The sequence below is a fragment of the Martes martes genome (genome assembly GCF_963455335.1).
Source record: "Martes martes genome assembly, chromosome: 2".
Classification (NCBI taxonomy): domain Eukaryota; kingdom Metazoa; phylum Chordata; class Mammalia; order Carnivora; family Mustelidae; genus Martes; species Martes martes.
In genome coordinates this window covers 143,025,939-143,047,962 of record NC_137889.1, presented here as the reverse complement: position 1 = coordinate 143,047,962, position 22,024 = coordinate 143,025,939, and the positions used below count along the sequence as shown (strand labels likewise).

The following is a 22,024-nucleotide window of genomic DNA, read 5'->3' as shown; positions in this document are numbered from 1 at the left end:
TTAAAGTCCTAGCTCAGGGAAATAGCTATAAACTTACATCTTAGAATATTCTATAGCCAAAGAATTTGTGGTAATGTTGAGGTGATGCTTACGGTTTAGTAAGTTAAGTCAAATACAATATTCTATAACTAGCATGAATTCAAGTCTGTGATTTTTAAAGCATACAGAAAAGGCCAAATGAAGCAGACCAAATAATTCAAGTTCTCACTGGGTGGTAGTACCATGAATGATTTTTTGCTTTCTTCCCACTTTCCAAATTTTCTTCAGATTTTGATTATGGGCCTGTGTAACCAAGGGGAAAAATAAACTTATAATGCCAACATAAAATATTTTATATCTGTTGTTTTTTAGACTACAAGGTAAAGAAATAGGAATTGAACCATTTAACTGTTAAATGTTAAAATCTCATAGTAATATATACACTCATTATCAAAGAGTGGGAAGTACAGAAGACATTTAATTGTGTATGCAGTCTGGAATTCATTTATGCTGAACTTGATTTACATACAAATGTCTGAGTTTATTACCACTTCATGTCAGTGGGTCATATTCCTTAAGATCATAAATAAATCATAATATAATGCAAATCTGGGTAATAGGTACCAAACGAATGATTATTCCAAAGCGCTCAGACTGACTGTGTCTGTGGTCTCTGAACTTACTAGCGATGAATGCACTTGGGAGGGGAATATGTTTGAGCATGTGGGAAGGAACAGTGTTTGAAACTTGCTTCTTAGTTCACTGTTCATTGAACTCTGTCTAATCTTATTTTAGGAGAATGACATCTTCCTGGGCTGGGAAAGAGGAGCTTACAAGAAATGGGGAAAGAGTAAGAAAAAGTGCTCAGACCTGACTCTAGAAGAAATGAAAAAACAGGCTGCAGTCCAGTGTCTTCGCTCTGCTTCTGACGAAGTAGGTTCACATTTTATTTCTAATGCTTAAGAGAAGAAAAAAGAGGTGGGGGGGGTGTTTTTTTAAAAGTACACAATTACAACATCTTCACCAAAGAAACTTAGACAAATAAACTGCTCATTATCTTAATGCTGTAATGTGAACAGTATCACTCTTTCCTCTAGGACATTTTTTTTTTAAAGATTTTATTTATTTATTTGACAGACAGAGATCACAAGTAGGCAGAGAGGCAGGCAGAGAGAGAGGAAGGGAAGCAGGCTCCCTTCTGAGCAGAGAGCCCAATGCGGGGCTCGATCCCAGGACCCTGGGATCATGACCTGAGCCGAAGGTAGAGGCTTTAGCCCACTGAGCCACCCAGGCGCCCCCCTCTAGGACATTTTAATGCATGAATGAAGTGGCGTTAAAATATATTCATTTAAAGTACTGTTACAATTAGAGTATACACCAAATTCTATATCCTTGTTTCCCATTAAACATGTTCCATCTTTTTACTACATTATCTTATTCTTTGTAGTGGCTAAGTTCTATTTCATCAAATAATATTCCAACAGCAATATAATACACTCTTTATTAGTGGATATTTACTTAGCTTGCTTTTTTTTTCTTTTTTTAAGTAATTTCTGTGCTCAGTCTCATGACTCCTGAGATCCAGAGTCGCATGCTCTCCTGACTGAGCCAGCCACTCTTTATTTTCTGTTATATTCTCCTGAATATTTTCATATGTGGCTTTTCCATATTCTAGATTATTTCTTTTGGATCCATTCCTAGAAGTGGGATAGTAGTTTAGTATTTTGAGGACACTACATTTGCTTATGATTCATAATTTTTTGTTGGTTTTTACAAAATATTACAAGATTTTTTTTCAAGTAAGTTCTATGCCCAACATGGAGCTTGAACTCATGACCCTGAGATCAAGAGTCACATGCTGTACTGACTGAGCCAGCCAGGCACCCCATATAAGATTATTTTATTATATCAGTCTTCTAATACTTCATATAAAATATTTGTCATGTCCTTTAACATCCTGAAAAAACATGGTTTTAGATATAATCACCCATTTAATTAATACTGTGCAGTTCTTTTCTTTTTCTTTATTTATTTGAGAGAGCGAGCAAGAGAGCACAAGCAGGGGGTAGTGGGAGAGAGAGGGGGAGAAGCAGACTCCCCTCTGAGCAGGGAGCCCAGTGCAGGGCTCAATCCCAGGACCCTGGGGTCATGACATGAAGGCAGACGCTTAACTCACTGAGCCACCCAAGAGCCCCAGTACTATGCAATTTTTATTACTCACTATAAGACGTACTCTCTGAGATCCTACTACTTAGAAAATTATTTTATTTTGCTTTTAGCAGTTATTTGAGATGGTGTGGTTTAAGTACCTTTTATAAAGCAGAGTTGAATTGAAAGGATATTGTCCTCTAGAAACTTTTTAATTTAAATGGGTGATTATATTCTAAAACCATTTTGTTCTTTCAGGATGCTAAGGGACGTAACAAATATTTTATGTAATATTAGAAGATAAAACAGTTACAGGAGTTACCTGATGGCTGATGTTGGGATAACCAGGTTTGCTGCATTGGGTGATCTGTGGAGGAGTCTTCTTTGTGGCCACCGTGTACGCACGGCTCCCCAGGCTTGTTCAGGCCGCCTCCGCTCTGTGTTCTCCCCCTGCCCAGCGCTGTCTCTGAGAGCCAAGCCCTGGCACCATCTTGTTTTGCTTGTGCACACCTTGTGTCCGCTATTGCCGTTGTTCACTTCTGCCTTCCCTTTGTGACTGTGTGCCTTGGGGACTGACACCATGACCTCCCTGGGTGCTGGTCTCCTGGTGCTTGATAGCGTGAGTGCGGTCTTAGGGCAGTCCCCCCTTGTCTTCCCGACCCTTCCTGTCCTCTCCCACTGGGTTACTCTCCCTACCCCTCTGATCTTTGACTTTTGATCTCATGAAAGTGCTGCTTCTTAGACTGTAGGATAGGGATTTGGAAGTTACTGCTCATGTGGCCGTCTTCGGAACTGTTGCGTTACAACAAGGGGGACCATCAGGAACCTAGTTTAAGAAAGAGGGGGAATATACATGAAGGATGTAGGGATAGCTCACTGAAACCAGGTCTGGGAATGCAGGGCCTGAGGAGCGGCCTCAACTGGGAACAAAATAACTGGCAGCCAAAGTCATTTACTCTAATGATCCACATTCTCTCATTTGCTTCTCTCTCTGCTTCTGGGTCGTTTCACCTCTCTCTGAAGTCTGGCTTTCTCTGCTTTAGCCAGCATGCTGAGAAAACCACGCTGCCAGCCCCAGCCCAGCACCACTGCTGAAGGCTGGTATCCAGCACTGTTCAGCTAGGGAGAACTGTAATTGGTCAGACTGGGCCAGACATCGTCCATCCCCCAACCCCTGGTTGGGCGAGCTGCAGGGAGGGGGCAGAGTTGCCTGGGGGTCCACTCCTGGAGCAGGGGCAGTGCTCAGAGAGAAGGGGGTGGTTGGATAGTTTTGCAAAAGGTATTTTCTACCTGACACTGAAGGAAAAATAATTTGGAGTTGAAAAATGGCAGGTGGTTTTTTTAAGGAGAGTTTAGTTCAGGTAAATTCTTTGAGTAAAATCCAAAGCTGCTGAGTCATGCTTGAAAGGAAAATGTGAGTTAGGAGTTTCAGTCTGGGAGAGGATCTTATTTCTGCTTTGGACCAAAAGTTTGGACCAAAGTTGCTGAGAAATGACTCTTGCCTTCGACTCATGGTGAAGGGAAGCCAAGTAGAAAACCAGGGTGCAGGGCGCCTGAGTGGCTCAGTGGGTTAAGCCTCTGCCTTTGGCTCAGGTCATGATCTCATGGTCCTGGGATTGAGCCCCACATTGGGCTCTCTGCTCAGCAGGGAGCCTGCTTCCTCCTTTCTCTCTGCCTGCCTCTCTGCCTGCTTGTGATCTCTCTCTGTGTGTCAAATAAATAAATAAAATACTTAAAAAAAAAAAAAAAAAGGAAAAGAAAACCAGGGTGCCCAACGTGAACCGTGAAAGAGTGAGGAGTACAGGTGCCTTCTCCTAGCCTAACACAAGACCCTGCTCCCCTGCCTCGTGGTGCTCACATCTGGTTCATCCTCGCTGAGTGTGGTGTGTGCTGGAAAGGATTTGGTGTGAAGCAGGAACAGTGCAGGCAGAGGAGAGTGGTTCTTTCCTTTGTTGCTTTGGAAAAAATGCTTTCCTTTGCTGGGAAGTCAAAGGGGGGTTTTTGTTTTCAAGCCCAGTGAAGTCGTCCGATTTGTTCTTCTCATTTTATAAAAAATTGTTGCATTGCTTTTTCCTAATGATGGCTTTTAATCTTACCAAATGAAAATGAGCCAGGTAAGTGAATGTGCAAGGCATGTACCAGGAGCTGCGGTCATGCTTGGGAATGGAGGAAGAGGAAGTAGGACATTCTGGAGCCCCGTGGCCTTTCTCGGAGTGCCTGCTGCTGTGTGTGCATCAGCGCAGAGTCCTTCAGCCAGCGCTCTGGCTTCAGGGAGTCCATGGAAAGAACTGGAAAAAAAATCCCTCTTTCCTTATGGCCTATAACTATAGAAAGAGATTACTGTTGATGTTCATAAACTGTAGGCTCTGCGTCCCTAGGCTTTTCTTTCTAGAATCTGTCTGGCAGCTTCAGTGGAAATAAAGGTACAAAGAGGTCCTATCTAGGAAATTAGAATGCAGAAGTTTTGTTTTTTGTTTTGGTCACAGTGAATGTTCGCATATGGGTATGGTGTTCATTCCCTAAATACTGAGGATGGTGACATCCGTGGTGCTGGGCTTTGCTTTCCCACCCAGTCACTGCCACCTGACCAGAATCCAAGAAGTCTACAATCCAGTTAAAATGTTCCTGACGTAACTACACGACAGCGACATAAATGGGGCTCTTGTATTAGGTGGGTAGGTAGGGGTGCTGGTACGTGTTCTGCATGGGTTCTTCTCTCCTGACGTCCGTGTGTGTGTGTGCATGTGTGACTGTGCCAGGGACAGGGCTAGTTGTTTCTGTATAAGCGTCCACAGCCTCAGACTTCCCTGGGTCGTTTCAGGAGGATGGCCGACTTCCCTGACTCCACTTTACACACTTGGGAAGTGACACTGTGTTTCCTCCCGCTCTCTCCCTGCAGCAGATTGTGCCCCCACATCACAGCACATCTCTTTGACCTGCTCAGCCCAATATTTTGTCTAAGAGATGTCACCAAAACAGTAGGAAACTCCGTTATGTCAAATTTCATGTTAGACATTGAATTAAGTTTGGCAACCTCCGCGAAGACTGTGGGCACTTGGTATCGAGACACATATACACATGCACCCCCGAGGAGTTTGTGACCCTTGTGGGCTTTGCTGTTGGTGAGGCCTGGCCCAAGCTGCCTTTGCGTATGGCCTTCATTTGTACCCACGAGTGACCCGCACTTCCCCGGGCATCTGTCTTCTCCAGCGTGTTTGCATTGTCTCTGCTTGGGTTGTGCCAGGCGTGGCCCCCATGCCCCCCAGGTGGCTAGTTTCGTCAAGGGATGCTCTCCTGAGCAGTTTCATCCGAGGACGGGGCGTGTGCCTGATGTCCCCTATATCCAGACCTTGTCTTGTCCTGTTTTAGTGTTGGAGTTTGCTGACTTGTATTTCGGAATCCTCAAGTTTCCTTGGTTCCGTTTTCTCAGTCCCCGGAGTTGGAGCTTTTTATATTGTTTGGGGTTTTTTTTTTTTTTTTTTCATTTTAATGAGTGATATTTCTGCTTATTCTAATGGGGCTACTGAAAGCTGCTCCGCAGTTGGTGTGTCGTCGCCTAGTTTGGGCGTTCGTGGAAGGCGAGGTGCCGCACCGGGGCCCTGTCTAGAGAGTGAGTTAGGCTCAAGGTGATAACTTGGTGGTGTTTGGGAAGTAGAGCTGCTGGTCATCCTGGGTAGTCGCCTGGCCTGAGGCTGTCACGGAGCCTCACAGGGGCTTGTGGCCATGGCTCGTGTGCCTGCAGTGCCCGCAGCCCCCCAGCAAAAGCGCATTGCGCATCCTTGTATCTGAGTTGGTGTTGTTTCCGTGCTGTCCAGGGCCACACGTACCAAAGCTGTTTTCCCTGGTGGTCTACTGTGGAAGTCAGCTTTGACAATTTGACGATTGTGTCTTTGCGTGCTGACTTTTGACCGTAACTCATTCTGGATGATAATAGCATTGAAACTGTGATAAGTAACACTTAGGGGGGTTCTGAACATTGTAAGCGGTGAGGCTGTGCTGAGTCTGTAGGCCAGACCCCCGAGAAGCTGGTCAGTGTCTAAAGCTGAGTGTGCTCCCGGTGGCTGTGCTGTCACAACCAGCCCGGCCCCGCCCACGCGGCCTCCGCCTTACCCCAGGTTCCATGGAGGGGAGGCATTCAAGGACACCTGTAGGCCTTTGGGAGGATTTTGGCTTTTCAAAACTCTGGGAAGTGGTGAAGTGTTGGTGGGTCTGGAGCAGAGACTAGTGTAACCTGACGTCTCTGCTGCTAGGACCCTGTGGACTGCTGCGCTGACAGGGGGCCAACTCTGAGAAAGTGGCAGTCTGGAAGGGAGAGGACTGCGAGAATTAGTGGGATTCTAAATGCATTTTGAAGGTAGAGCCGACAGGACTCGATTTGGGGTGGAGAAAAGGGAGGAATTGGGGAGGATAGCTATGGTGTTTGGTCTGAGCCACTGCAAGAATACAGTTTTCAGGGATGCCTGGCTGGGAGGTTCAGTCGCTTGAGCATCTGACTCTTGATTTCAGCTCAGGCCATGATCTCAAGGTTGGGACATCAAGCCCTGCATGGGGCTCTGCGCTCAGCAGGGAGTCTGCTGGGGCTCCTCTCCCTCTGCCACTCCCCGTGCTCACGTGCTCACTCTCTCAGATCTTTTTATTTTAAAGATTTTATGTATTTGCCAGAGAGCACACAAGCAGGGAGAGAGTGAGAAGGAGAGGCAGTCTCCCTGCTGAGCAGGGAGCCTGACCACTGGCCTTGGTCCCAGAACCCCGAGTTCGTGACCTGAGCCAGAGGCAGGTGCTTCGCCATCTGAGCCACCCAGGTGCCCCTCAAATAAATCTTCAAAAAAAATAATGCGATTTTTATTTCTGAGGACAGGAAATTAGGGAAAAGACACAAATCTGTGGGTGGAGGTATGAATAGAGCTTTGAACGTGAGCTTGGTGGGAAGAAGGCCACGTGGAGACTGGGAAAGGACAGTTGGGTGTGAGGGGGTTGCTGCTGGGGCCGCATGGTTTGGGGGGAGGTGGAGTAACAGACCGGTGGCTTGACTGTGTGTCTCGCCCAGACCCAGAGAGCTCGTGTCTCTAGGGCCAGGGGGGAAGCTGAGTGAGTAGGACAGTAGAGCGCATGAGGCCTGCCAGGCACAGGCTTGTCTCCACGCTCACTGGTTGTGACTATGGCAGGTGCAGGCCTGATGGGGCTGAGTCTTCTGATCTCTCTTTAGAAAAGGTAGGAAATTGTGGTTTTATAAGAGAGTCCTGAATATCAAATGTCGAGAAGTGAGGGTATGGGAAAGGGAAGAAATGGGAGCTGCTATAAATCTGTGGCAGGGGTGGGGGGCGGGAGGGCCAGCAGGCGACCTGTGAGGGTGGTGGCGTGGGTCGTGAATCCGACTGGGTGCTCGAGGGGGCTGTCGCCCCCCCCCCCCAGCCATAGATGAGGCAGAGTGGAGTTACCTTTTTCGAAGCTTTTGTGAATCACGTTATTCGATTGTTACTTGTAACAGACGCTGCCATCCTCTACTTCTTAGGCCAAATTTTAACTGCTTTTTGTCCATCGTTCTAAGAGGATGTGGGTCTTGTCCTCCCTGGCATGTGATAGGCATTTGGTAGTACCCAGTGGGTATTTCTCTGCTCCCCTCTGCCGTATTCTGGAGAGCAGTTGTAACGAGCTGGAGGCAGCCAGTGGGTGGCTTCTTGTAGCTCGTCCTGTGGTCAAAGTTGGGAGTTGCAGCCCTTGTGCATGTGCCTTGGCAGAAACAACTTTTTGTTTGGGTTGTTTTGTTGTTTTTTTTTTTTGTTGTTTTTTTTTTTTTTAATCTTTGAATGGCTGTAGGCCAGAGATGTCTGTTCTGTCTGCATAGCGCGTGCCCCATCCTCCACTTCCTAATGCATCACAGCTAGCCACGGCATGTGTTTCTGTTCCTTCCCTGGCCACTGAGGCATGAGCCTGGGAACCCTGGTATTGACTCTCCGTTGTCTCACTTGGTGCCCTTTTGTTTATTGGCTTAATGTTAACTTAGTTCTGCATTTTAAAAAGGCTTTTAAAATGGAAGTGATTCTTTACAGTTTATCATCACCAGTAGGTTTCCTGCCACTTATCTTACAACTCTGCTTTAGAAATTCCAAGTCTGAGGGGTGCCTGGGTGGCTCAGTCAGTTAAGTGTCCGTCTCTTGACTTCAGCTCAGGTCGTGATCTCAGGGCTGTGAGACTGAGGCCTTCATGGGGCTGGCTCTGCTCTGGGCATGGAACCTGTTTAAGATTCTCCCTCTCAAAAAAAAAAAAAAAAAAGATTCTCCCTCTCTCCACCACCCCCAGCCCCCCAGCTTGTGAGTGCACTCTCTCACTGTCTCTCTAAAAAAAGGGGGGGGGGCGCCTGGGTGGCTCGGTGGGTTAAGCTTCTGCCTTCGGCTCAGGTCGTGATCCCAGCGTCCTGGGATCGAGCCCCATATCGGGCTCCCTGCTCTGCAGAAAGCCTGCTTCTCTCTCTCCCATTCCCTCTCTCGCTGTGTCTCTCTCTGTCTAATAAATAAATAAAATCTTAAAAAAAAATGAAAATCTGAGATCTGAAAAATTACAAATGAGTTCTATCCATGTGCAGGGTATGGGTATTTGGAAGTGTGTACTTTGGTTATTGGTGCCTGACCAAGTACCCCAAAACTTAATGACTTACACTGATAGCTGTTTTTACTTGCTCACAGCAGTGTGGGTCAGCTAGGGCTCAGCTGGGAGGTTCTGTTTCTGGTCTTGTGCGGGGTCTTATGCTCTTGCAATCATATGGCAGCTGGGACTGGAAGATCCAAGATTGCTCTCCTCACTTGTCTCGTGTTTCTGTGGGGGTCGCTAGCTGTGACCTCCGTGTGGCTAGTACAGGCCTCTGTACAGGCAGGTGGAGCCCAGGAGGTAGCATTCCAGGAGCCCGTGCATCACACCTGCTGTGTCTCACTGTGGGCAGAACCTCCGGTGGGCGGGGTGCCAGGAGATGTGGCCCGTCGGTGTCCCCAAAGTGCTAGGCTTTCCCTGTCCTGATAGGTACTTTCTGGAGTGATGGAACCAGGCAGGACACCAGGCACCCAAGATGAGATGAGATGCCTTAATGGAAATTGCAGAGTAAAAGTCAACAAATTGACGGGTGAATGAATCCCTGTCCCTTTCTTCTGTCCAGCTGCCGTGGTGCCGAAGGTCAGGGGTGCTGTGAAGAAGAGACGTTCAGGGGACAAAATAATGTCTTCAGTTCTAAACATGTAACAGAAATGAAGACGCTCAGTAGAAGGGTTGGCAGGAAGAGAGGAGGGACACCCCCAGTAAGTAGGACAGGAGCATTGCGGGAGTGGTGGGCAGGAGAGAAGTTGGGGCTGGTGTAGGAGATGCAGTAACAGCCTACAGGACGTGCATCAGCCCTGGTGTCATCATTTTCCGGGTGTGGAAAGCCACGGTCACGTGGTGAGCCCTGGGATGACGTGCAGACCAGGTCTTTTTGACTCCTGTGTTCCTGCGTGTGAATGGAACACTTGTGTGTCCTTTTGGTTAGTGACCACAGGGTTGGGGTGGGAGTGCCTGCCCAGCAGTTAGGGAGTATCTGGTTCAAATGATCTCTCCATAGAAGATGAAGCTTTGAGATAGTGATAGAAAGCTTTGAATGTGGAGAGGAGAGATAATGGACTGGGCGTGATTGCCTTTTGTTTCCCTCTTCCCTCATGTTGTGAAGGATGTGCACTGTAGAGAGGATGGAGAAGGACTGAGCATGTTGTGGGAAGGGAGCACATAAAAGAATTTCTCAGAAGCAGTAGGACAGTAGCTGCTGCATCCGACCGAGGCTTGGACTCCAGGGGCACGGCTGTGTCTGCTGCTCCACCTATGGGCTCGGTGAGGGAATGTGGTCGTGCCGGGGTCCTGGAGTTCTGGCAGAATCCAGGGGACTTGGGGTGACCTGGGTCAGGTTAATTATCTTTCTTACTCCTCCAACGTCCAACTCAAAGCAGAGCAAAATTTAAAGGCATTTTAGAAACAGTGAATCCAGTCCATTAATGAGATTTTGGAAAATGGAAAACATACACAAAATCTAGAAATGGCACCAACATTGGTGCCTCACAGGCACGTCCTCCTAATTTGCCCTTGCAGGCCTCGAGGGGAAGGTGTAGTGTCCTCGGCGTCGCAGGTAGAGAGGCACCCACCCTGCCACCCAGTGGGTACAAGGCAGGGTGGGAATTCAGACCCAGCCCCTGGGACCCCAGGGCCAAATACATGCCACTCGGCCCTCTTGTCTGAGCGGCAGGCACTGTTCCAGTGTCTGCTCTGGTAGGACAGGGCCCTGTCTCTCCCGGGGTCACACCTGGCCCCGTGCTCATGACCGTCTGTTGACCAAGTGAGCGCTGACCCTGTGGGTGCCCGTGCATGTGGACACTAGCCAGTCTTCGTGTGTGCTCCCCTGGGTGTGGATCTGGAGGACAGTTGCTTACTGTCCTCCAAATTGCTTGGCATGCTCTTGTTTTTTGGCAGGGTGGGGGTGGGGGTGGCATTTTTACGTGTTCGTTTTATGCTGGGCAGTGACCGTAGGTGATACTGCTCGAAAAAGCAGTTCATGAGTTCAGTGCTAGAAAGGTAACAGTGTTTTCACCTGCAGCATGTTGTTCCTTACAGGTGTCGCTGCTGCTTTATTCCCTTTTTTCTTTTAAGATTTTATTTATTTATTTATTTAGTTAGTTAGTTAGTTAGTTAGTTAATTTGGTGGGGGGAGAGAGAGAGGAGCAGAAGGAGAGGGACAAGCAGACGCAGGGCTTGATCTCACGATCCTGAGATCACGACCCAAGCCAAAACTAAGAGTCAGATGCTTAACTGACCGAGCCACCCAGATGCCCCTGATTTACTTTATTTCTTAAGATCCGGTAGGCTCGGGGCGCCTGGGTGGCTCAGTGGGTTAAACCTCTGCCTTCGGCTCAGTTCATGATCTCAGGGTCCTGGGATCAAGTCCCACATGGGGCTCTCTGCTCAGCAGGGAACCTGTTTCCCCCTCTCTCTCTCTGCCTGCCTCTCTGCCTACTTGTGCGTGCGCGCTCTCTCTCTCTATCAAATAGATAAATAAAATCTTTAAAAAAAAAAAAAACTTAAAAAAAATTTAAAAGATCCAGTAGGCTCTCGGTGTTCTTGAGTGTCCTCGGGATATGCTATACTATGGAAATATTAAAATATCTAATGGTTTATAGCATAATTGGGAAAGTAAATGGCATTTCTCATTCACAGCACCAGATTAACCCAGCAGAATGCCTGCTGGGAGATGACCAGGTACAGTGCTGCTTGGGGTGTACCCCTTTTTGTGTCTCAGTTCTCAGTTATAGCCCCGCCGTCAGATGATTATGTGTAATCTAAGTAGGCTGCTGCAGGAGTCCGGGAAGAAAGGCGGAAGCCCTGGTGGGGAGAACTGGCCTTTCTGTGCAGAGTTAAGGAGTAAACTCACTGGGGGTTTTTTTGCCCTTCACATACGAGAGCAAATAGATTACTTCCATACTGCATTACCGCCCAGAAACAACTCAGCTGGAGAGACGTGTGGATGCAATTTCTGAGACAAATCATGAAACATAGTATCTCATCCCTTGGTTCTCATGATTTTTCCCAGACACTGTGGAACAGCCGGCACCGCAGGGCCCCAAACGGGGCTGAGCAGCGATCCCTGGAGGCTCGGCCTTCCGCGCCGGAGCCTGGCACCAGGTTTAGAAACATGGTGACATAGGCTTGCTGTACTGAGCAGTGTGCAGCAGGTGGCGTGTCAGCTGACTCCGGACTAGGTTCGTGGTCGGGAGGGAATGCAATAAAACAGCCACGTCGAGCACACCTTGCGCGCCATGGTAAGCGGAGGCTTTCTGATGGGATTGTGGCGGCTGAGCAGGGTCTGTGACTAACATTTGCTGCAGGGTTTCTGAGTAGTTTTAAGGGCAGGATGGCTCTTCTGTGGCCCGTTTCCCTGTCACCCTATGGCCTGTTCCCCGCTAAAAGCTGTGGTCTGCCGTGGATAGGGTATAACTGTCCGTGTCTTCCGTTAACCATTCCTTCTGTGCTCCGTTTCTTGCTGTTCAAATTGGAGCTGTGCGCTTTCTTGTTTAGGATATCTCTGAGACTTGTGCTGAGTCATTTTGAGTTGAGTGAATGGGGAAAAGTTCTATTTTTAGCCCCTCCAGGCCCCAGGAGGGCAGCTGCTTGAGCAGAGTCATGGGCACCTGTCTGGGTCGGCCACCTAAGACAGACTCACTTCCAGTTTAAACACGACTTTGACCACTGAATGAAGGGCCTCAGAAATGCATTTGCTCCTCTCGTACCCTGTGAAGGAATTTTCTTTCTTCCTTGAGAAAGGGAAAATTGTTGAAGTTGGAAAGTCTGCATAGTGGAGGATTATTTGATCCTGCCTGTTTCCAGCATTCATTTTTCTTTCAACTTTGGCTCTTTTGGTCATCCTCCCCATTTCAGGCTCTTGCGCGTGGTGTCCTCAGCTGCCCACCCCCCCACCCCGTGTGGAGCCTAATACCCTGTTCGTGACCTTTCAGAGAAAGCAAAGCTTTCACGCTCATGCACGGCTATGAATGCTGTGCACTGCTCTTTCTGTTGCCGTCACCAGTGTTCGCTTCAAAAAAGAAAACACTGGCCTTCTTTTCTCTAGACTGTAAGCTCCTAGAGGAACCACATGAGATTTCTGTGATTTTTCCTCCTGTGTGTTGTGTCTGGTACAGGACCTTGCTCACATAGGTACCGAGTATTGTTCTGGCTGGTGACTGATTTCTAGCCACGCGATGGGTACGAGGGTATGTCGGCTGTACGGCCAGCGAGATGCTAACCCCCCAGGAAGACCGGCCGTCCTGGGAGCCATATTAATGTTTGCACGTTGTATCAGTAAGCCATTGACTGTACTCGGTTAATAAAATATGTATGCTCGAACAGAGCAGCAAACCTGGAGTGTTTCAGCTCTCATATGGTTTATTTATTTATTTTAAAGATTTTATTTATTTGACAGAGAGAGAGCACAGCGGGGGGAGCAGCAGGCAGTGGGAGAGGGAGAATCAGGCTCTCCAAGCAGGGAGCCTGATGTGGGGCCCGATCCCAGGACCCAGGGATCACGACCCGAGCTGAAGCAGATACTTAACAACTGAGCCACCCAGGCAACCCTCTCGTGGGGTTTAAATATTACTAACATATTTCACTTAGAACATGGGAGATTGGTCAAACCTTTATATGAAAATAAGCATGTCCAAGGGCCTGGCAATGAAGTAATGTGTATTTTTGTTGTCACGCAGAGCTCTGGCATCGAGACTTTAGTGGAGGAGCTCTGCTCCAGACTGAAGGACCTTCAGAGCAAGCAAGGTGAGTCCTGTCCACACGCAGTGGGCTGCAGGCCCCGAGGGGTTTGATTCCAGAGGCTCTATAGTCGGCCAGAGACAGACAGCAGGAAGCATGTCTTCGTGTTCAATGTGTTACCTTGCCAGCGTCGCGCTGTGCCTTCAGCTGTTAGGGCTTCCTGGTCACCCTTAGCAGTCACTTATGGATAGATCCCCGCTCTCAAAGGAGTATATTAATTCATAGGTGCCCTCGCTGGGGTCGGGGGCTGGGGAGCACGTTTTGTTTCCCCTTCACATGGAAGCACGGGGATCAGGAGCAATATTTTCTCTTTCCCATCCTGGCCTCCCTGTTGGGATCTGCCTGTTGACATCAAGGCCTCCAGAGGTGTCGTCTCTATTTCAGGTTCTGAAAGGAACTTATGCCTTGACTCGGGTTTTTTTGGAAAGGCAGTCTTGAAGCTCATGAAAGTTATTTTGACGCATGAAGCCTCATAGCTTTTTGTGGATACTTTTCTGCAAGCACTTGGAATGAGAGCTGCATATTGAGGTCAAGGGTCTTGGTTTCGTTGTCCTCTTCATGGCCATTTTTGCTGCCTGCCAAGCCTTGAACCTTGCTGAAGAGTTTGTTTGTAATTGAAGGGCTTCCCAAGGGCTGAGCTAAGAGCTTAGCCTTTTGTTTTAGTTGACTCCATAGCCCTTGCTTACCTAAATGTTGGAACAGAGAGCTGATTATAATGGGCTTTCTTTACAGAGTAGTGTCAGTCCAACATGAGTCCATACAGAATCCATGGGTGCAGAATTTGTGAGGATCTCAACAGATGTTCTCTCCATCTGGCAAAATTAATAGAGGATTTCAGTCTTTAATCTGGTGCCTCTGGGGCACTCAGAGATGAGACAGACAGCTGTCCCCTTACAGCCCACTGTTAGTGTGGTTAAGCTGGAGAATTCCCTCTGGGGCTGTGAAAAAAATGGATTTTTATTAGAAAGACAGATGGGTATAGAGTTCTTTTCCAGCCATAAAGTCTATATAAGTTCTGATTAAAGTTACTTGAGAAACTTAAAAAAAAACAGGAGCATTTATTAACTAGATATAAGACATATTTTTCTGAATTTTTGTTTCATAACAGAAGAGAAGATTCACAAAAAGTTAGAGGGGTCTCCCTCTCCAGAGGCAGAATTATCCCCTACAGCAAAGGATCAAGTGGAAATGTATGTAAGATTGTATTCAGTAATAAAGTGTGCATTTGTTAAAATTAGACTATAACTGCTGCATGGTTTACAGTTTTTGTTCATTGTCTTGTATTTGGTTCCGTATTTGATAATTCAGGAAACACTCATTGAGCGTTTACTATGTGCTTGACACAGAATTCAGATGTGAATAAAATGGTCCTGTGCTTAGCACAGAATCAGTACTTGTGAGATGAATGAATGGAACAAGCAAGGTTATTATTTACAGTCCATTTGCATGCTGTCACTCCAATGCCTGGAGGTGGCTGTGAGAAAATACCCGCATCTTTGTTTTACATACAAGGAGACCACGTTTCTCCGGCTGATTACAGAGGAATGTGGGCAAGTCATTGACCTTTTCAAGCTTGTTTCCTGAAGATACTCTTTGCTGTTTTTTGTAAATAGTTAGTAAAATTGGCTGCACTATAAGCAGAACTTCCTTCTTATACATTTTATTGAATCTTCTGAACTTCTCAAACTTAAGGTGGACATAGCTTTTACTGGCTGGTGGGGACCTGTGCTGTCCCGCGTAGTCTCCGTAAACTGCGTGTGGCTGTGTAGCACTGATATGTGGCTACTACAAATTGAGATGTGTTTTAGGTGTAAGATTCTCACCAGATTTCAAAGACTTGGTTTAAAAAAAAAAAAAAAGAATGTAAAATACTGTGTTAATATTTTTAAGTATCCTATGATTGCTGTGAAGTGTGTAAGCCTGATGTTTCACAGATGTGTAACCCCAGGGCTAATAGTACATTATATGTTAATATAAAAAAATACTTTTAAATATCAATTACATGCTGAAATAATGTTATGGATGTATTTGGTTAAGTAAAATACATAATTGAATTCAGTTTCACCTTTTCTTCTTACACTTTTAATGTGACTCCTAGGACATTAAGAATTCCATGTGAGGCTCACCATGTATATCTGTTAGACAGCTCTGGTAGAGGCTGAAAAGGAGAATCAAGTATAGGCTCTTTGAAAACATGGCCTTTTATCACTTGGTGTATGACCTTGACTGTTGCCTCCAGAATGACAGTCCCATTGGTAGGCAGCCTGACTCCAGGTTCTTGCTTTGGCAGTCTGTCTTGTTCTGAAATCTGCGATGGCTACCAGCTTCTTGGCAGATTGGAAACAAGTTCTTGTTTTCAGTCCTTCTAAAAGCAGCCTCCCCGGCTTTTCCTGCAGTCACTGGTCTCCTCGGATCTTGTGTCCAAACACGGGCGCCCATGCCTCACGAGTAGTGGCCCTAAGCTCCGTTTCCGGAGCGTCCAGGCTGTGCTGTGGGCCACTTGTCCTCAGGATTCTCAGCTACACCAGCATCCTCTTTTTTGACCACTTGAACGCCCTGCATAATCCCTCCTGTTTTCTAAGGGCCTCATGAGAACACGTGGGGACCGACAACCACGTAATATTCCAGCTCCTCTTGTACATTAATTCCTTCACTCCTCCCAGCTCTGTGAGGCAGCTAATAGTATTCCCTGTGTCTCACAGGCCACAGAGAGGTCGTGTCATGGGCCTGAGGTCACACAGCTGGTCAGGGTGGAGTCAGGGTTCACAGTCGGGGAGTGCGGCTTCAGAGCGCATGCTCTCAGCTCTCAGCTCCTTCTGTTTCCCCTGCTCCCAGTGGCCTGGGGAGGTAAGTCCTGTCCTCACCAGTGTGCAGCTGAGAATGTGGACCAACACATCAGATAATGAGCTGAAAGTCACATGTGTAGTAAGTGACGTGAGCTGAGATGCAAGTGCAGGCATTTCTTCTCGAGGTGACGTTCTTTCCACCATATTGCATTTGTCCTTTGTGATTCCTTAATTAAAATGACAACTTGAAAGATAAGAACTGTCCTCTTCCCTATTTTCTAAATATTTCTAAATTAGTGGCGACCTCAGGGATGAACATAAAGGTGCTTGATACACGGGACTAAACATAAAGTATATTTTACTGTATTATTCAATTTTTTTTTTTAAGTTTTAGTCTGTGGATGACATAAATGTTGACTGTTAAAGTGAAATACCCTGTCGCCCCACCTGGGAGGGAATGTTGTTTTGCCCTATCTTGTACATCTAAATGCCTTCTTTTGAACTCTGTCCTCTGTTTTTCAGGTACTATGAAGCATTTCCGCCACTATCTGAGAAACCAGTTTGCCTGCAGGAAATCATGACTGTGTGGAACAAGTCTAAAGTCTGTTCTTACTCTAGCCCTTCTTCATCATCCACAGCCCCAGCAGCTAGCACAGACACATCCTCCCCCAAGGACTGTAACAGCGAGGGCGAAGTCAGCAAGGAAAGAAGCATCGAAGCGCCCGGCACTGTACACACAAAAATCCAGAGCAGAAGTAAAAGTGAGAAGGAGAACAAATTCAGTAATGGTACAATGGAAGAAAAGCCTGCTTTGTACAAAAAGCAGATCCGACATAAACCTGAAGGAAAGATTCGCCCTCGCTCTTGGTCTTCCGGCTCAAGTGAAGCAGGCTCAAGTTCAAGTGGTCATCAGGGAGAACTAAAAGCATCCGTGAAGTGTGTGAAAGTCAGACACAAGACCCGAGAGATTCGCAACAAGAAAGGACGGAACGGGCCAAGCAGGCTCTCGCTGAAGGCTGGCGACAAGGCTGAGAGGGGCGTGCATGCGGGGGGAAGCGGCGGTGGGGGGGCCCCCATCAAGCCGCTGTGCCGGCGTGGGAAGAGGCCCTTGAAGGACCTGGGGAGAAGAGACGCCGGCAGCGCGGAGGGAAGAGATCTGTCCCTGGAGAGCAGAAACGACAGAGAATATAAAGAGGAACCACTGTGGTACACTGAACCGATTGCTGAGTATTTCGTTCCTTTGAGCAGAAAAAGTAAACTGGAGACCACGTACCGAAACCGACAGGATACAAGCGATCTGACATCAGAGGCGGTGGAAGAGTTGTCAGAATCTGTGCACGGTCTTTGTATCAGCAACAATAATATTCATAAAACATACCTCGCAGCAGGTACTTTCATTGATGGTCATTTTGTAGAAATGCCTGCGGTTATCAATGAGGATATTGACCTCACTGGGACCTCGTTCTGTTCTCTCCCAGAGGACAACAAGTATCTGGATGATATTCATCTATCAGAATTAACCCACTTCTATGAAGTGGATATTGATCAATCCATGTTGGATCCTGGTGCCTCAGAAACAATGCAAGGAGAAAGTCGGATTTTGAATATGATTCGACAAAAAAGCAAAGAGAAAACGGATTTTGAGGCAGAATGTTGCATAGTGTTAGATGGAATGGAGTTGCAAGGGGAACGTGCAATATGGACAGATTCCACCAGCACTGTGGGTGCCGAGGGATTCTTCCTGCAAGACCTGGGCAACCTGGCTCAGTTTTGGGAGTGCTGTTCATCCAGCTCGGGCGATGCCGATGGAGAGAGTTTTGGCGGAGACTCTCCAGTTAGACTCTCTCCGATCTTGGACAGCACAGCACTCAGTCCGCATTTGCTTGCTGGCAATCAGGAGCTCTTTTCAGATATTAATGAAGGATCTGGCATAAACTCGTGTTTTTCAGTGTTTGAAGTGCAATGCAGTAATTCTGTTCTACCATTTTCGTTTGAAACTCTCAACTTGGGAAATGAAAATACGGATTCTAGTGCTAATATGCTTGGGAAAACCCAGTCTAGATTGCTAATATGGACCAAAAATAGTGCCTTTGAAGAAAATGAACACTGTTCTAATCTTTCAACAAGAACTTGTAGCCCATGGTCCCATTCAGAAGAAACACGTTCAGACAACGAGACATTAAATATTCAGTTTGAAGAGTCCACTCAGTTTAATGCAGAAGATATTAATTATGTAGTTCCTAGAGTCTCGTCAAATTATGTAGATGAAGAACTTCTAGATTTTTTGCAAGATGAAACTTGCCAGCAAAACAGTAGAACGTTAGGAGAAATTCCTACCTTAGTTTTCAAAAAAAAATCGAAACTAGAATCTGTCTGTGGTATTCAGCTCGAACAAAAGACGGAACACAAAACCGTGGAAACTGCCCGAGGGGGTGGTGAGAGCGGTCCACGTGGCGGCGGCTACAGCTCAGGGGTTATTAAAGACATTTGGACAAAGATGGCAGACGGGGGATCGGCCGCACCGGTGGATGTGGATAGAGTTGATGAGGAGTTGTTCCCAACAGACGTCGGTAACTACTGCTGCTGCCTGGACACCGAGGCTGAGGCCGAGAGCCTGCGGGAGCCCCACAAGGCCGTGCAGAGGTCCGAGTATCGTCTGTGGGAGGGGCAGAAGGAGAGCCTGGAGAAGAGAGCGTTCGTTTCCGGGGCGCTCTCAAAGGTGGATGGGGGCGACTACACTACACCCTCTAAACCCTGGGACGTGGCCCCAGACAAAGAGAACACGTTCATTCTTGGCGGAGTTTACGGAGAGCTCAAGACCTTCAGCAGTGACGGGGAGTGGGCAGTCGTGCCGCCCAGTCACACCAAGGGAAGCCTGTTACAGTGTGCGGCTTCCGACGTCGTGACCATAGCTGGTACAGACGTCTTCATGACCCCAGGAAACAGCTTCGCTCCTGGTCACAGGCAGCTGTGGAAGCCCTTCGTGTCACTCGAACAGAGCGATCAGCCAAGGAGTGGGGAAAATGGATTAAATAAGGGATTTTCTTTTATCTTCCATGAAGACTTACTAGGAGCTTGTGGTAACTTTCAGGTTGAGGATCCTGGGCTGGAATATTCCTTCTCGTCCTTTGACTTAAGCAATCCATTCTCGCAAGTTCTTCACGTGGAGTGTTCGTTTGAACCCGAGGGGATTGCCTCTTTCAGCCCTAGTTTCAAACCGAAGTCAATCCTCTGCTCTGATTCAGACAGCGAAGTTTTTCACCCCAGAATCTGTGGCGTCGACAGAACACAGTACCGGGCGATTCGGATCTCTCCTCGGACTCACTTCCGCCCCATTTCTGCATCCGAGCTGTCCCCGGGAGGAGGAAGTGAGTCAGAATTTGAATCTGAGAAAGATGAAGCAAATATTCCCATTCCTTCTCAGGTTGATACATTTGAAGACCCACAGGCAGATCTCCAACCACTGGAAGAAGATGCCGAGAAAGAAGGCCATTACTACGGAAAATCAGAGCTGGAGTCTGGAAAATTCCTCCCCAGGTTAAAAAAATCTGGCATGGAAAAGAGTGCTCAAACATCACTGGATTCTCAGGAGGAATCAGCTGGGATTCTGCCAGTGGGGAAGCAGGATCAGTGTTTGGAATGTAGCATGAATGAATCTCTGGAAATTGCTTTAGAAAGTTCAGAAGCTAATTGTAAAATAATGGCACAATGTGAGGAAGAAATTAATAATTTTTGCAGTTGCAAAGCAGGTTGTCAGTTTCCTGCTTACGAAGATAATCCAGTTTCTTCGGGACAGCTAGAAGAGGTAGGTGGTTGTCTGTGTGTGCTGGTGCTTGATAGAAGTTGTTAACTAGACTTGAATGCAGGAGCAGCCGGATCAGGCAATGGAAGATAGGGTGAAATTATTGGGAAATTAACTTCAGTGTCTTAAAGCTTACATGCTTACGATTTTACGTCAGGACTTAAAATGGGTTTGATATTTATAAATTGGAACTAGACCGTAGACCTCTTCTGCAGATAAAAGACATTTTTGAATTATAAGATAGTAAGAGTCTGTCTTAATACGCACGTACTGTGCTTCAAACCGAGTACCCTGGCATTCCGGCCTTCGAAGCGGACGGATCACGAAGTGGCTGTTTACCCCGAGGAAGGCCCCATGCTCTTCGGAAGCAGAGACAGAGGGCCTCTTTGAGGTAGCAACCCATCTCACAGTCCCCGAAACACGGATTGGTTTAGGACTTAGCTTTTACAGGTTAAATAAGTTACATCTGTATGGAATTCCCTCAGACAGATGACGGTATATGTAAAAACCCCCAGTCCCTGTGCATCAGAGGAGCCGCTATGGGACCTACAGAGCTGAGACCCGCTGTGTACCAAGGGCACCGTCCTAAAGCACTGTAACTCACACGTTAAAATGAGGCTAATGGTGGTAGTTTTGTGAATGGGAGTCATTGTACCCTCTGATGACTTCTGAGACGTGGTTTGAGGTTAAATTGGGTGTGCAGGAACTATCACTGAAGGTGCTAACCTGTTTCACAGAAAAGCAATCTGCCCATTTCTCGGCCCATACTGTATCAGCAGTGCCTGGCCTCTGTCCAGGAGCAGCTTAGTGAGAAGACAGTTGGAGGTGCTTGAAAGTCGTGCTGCCTGTGGCCGGAGAGCAGCTGAATGTCGTCTCTCCTCTCCACCCCGGTGCTCGTTCCCCCCACCTCTGCTGCTGCTAACTGCTCCCCAGACAGCGAGGCTCTCTTCAGTCCGCCTCCCCTTCTGACCCGCATCCTAATTCTCCTCTCTCCCCTTCCCCGCCCCCTCCCATATCAGAACTAATGCCTCCCTTCTCTTTTCATGCACTGTGCCTCTTTTCCTGTTGCAGTGCCTGTTTCATGAGTCATCACGTACTTTCTCTCGTTGGGTTATAAGCGCCTAATGGAAACGGACTGTGCCTTCGTCGCTTGCAGGGCCAAGTGCCTGGGGGTCCTGAGTGCGTGTGGTGGGAGGAAGCCCCACAGACGACTCGAGGGTCGCTGCTCCGAGGAGCCTGCCCAGAGACCCTTCGGGGGGGTGTCATGCACTGGGTCCCACTGAAACACTGAAGCCGAGCTGCCAGAAATGGGAAGCAATCATGTTGTTATCCTTCACCTGTTTATTGTCCCTGCTTTGTACCCTTGAATATTCCTTTGTGTACCTTTGTATTTCACCTGGTTCCAGATTGGGAAGAAGGAAAAAGAGGGAAGAAGCGAGATTCTACATCATACCACTGCCATATTCCTTCACTTTCTAGTGTGTTGATGGATTTATGTGTTATCAGAATTCCAGGTTGTCTTGGAAGGTCTCAGCGGCTAGAACGGGACGCAGGGACGTTGTGGGGTTGTCAGCCAGCGGCCTCCTCCCATCAGCCCCAGGCTCTGGGCGTCAGTGCTCCGGTGTAGAGCCGGGTGAAGCTCACGTCCTGAGGGACGGGAAGGCTGAGAGCCTGAGCCGGAAGGGGCAGCGTGGGGGCCGGGCGGGGACCAGAGTGACGGTGGTGTCTGCCTTAACACTCTCACACCGCCTGGGCAGTCCAGGCGAGCTCCAGCCAGAGTCGTCTTCCCCCTTTTCCTGAGAGAGGGTCGGTCTGGGAGCCCTGTGGTAAAGGTCACTAGTGCAAGGCCACCTGGCTCAGAGCAAGTGGACCAAAATGTAGGAACTCTAGGGGCGCCTGGCGGGTTCAGTTGGCAGAGCCTTGACCCTTGATTGCAGGGTGGTGAGTTACCAAGCCCCGTTAGGTGTGGAGTTTACTTGAAAAGAGA

General features: G+C 47.7%; 1 protein-coding gene across 1 annotated transcript in view; it reads left to right on the top strand.

Annotated features, from left to right (window-relative positions):
• KIAA0232 overlaps positions 1 to 22,024 on the top strand; it is an 83,948-nt gene that overhangs the window by 48,390 nt on the left and 13,534 nt on the right. Inside the window, exons 4-7 of the mRNA XM_080797749.1 lie at positions 775 to 912; positions 13,389 to 13,455; positions 14,558 to 14,639; positions 16,758 to 20,040. Of these exons, the coding sequence (XP_080653875.1) occupies positions 775 to 912; positions 13,389 to 13,455; positions 14,558 to 14,639; positions 16,758 to 20,040 (3,570 nt within the window). The remainder of the gene's footprint in view (positions 1 to 774; positions 913 to 13,388; positions 13,456 to 14,557; positions 14,640 to 16,757; positions 20,041 to 22,024) is intronic.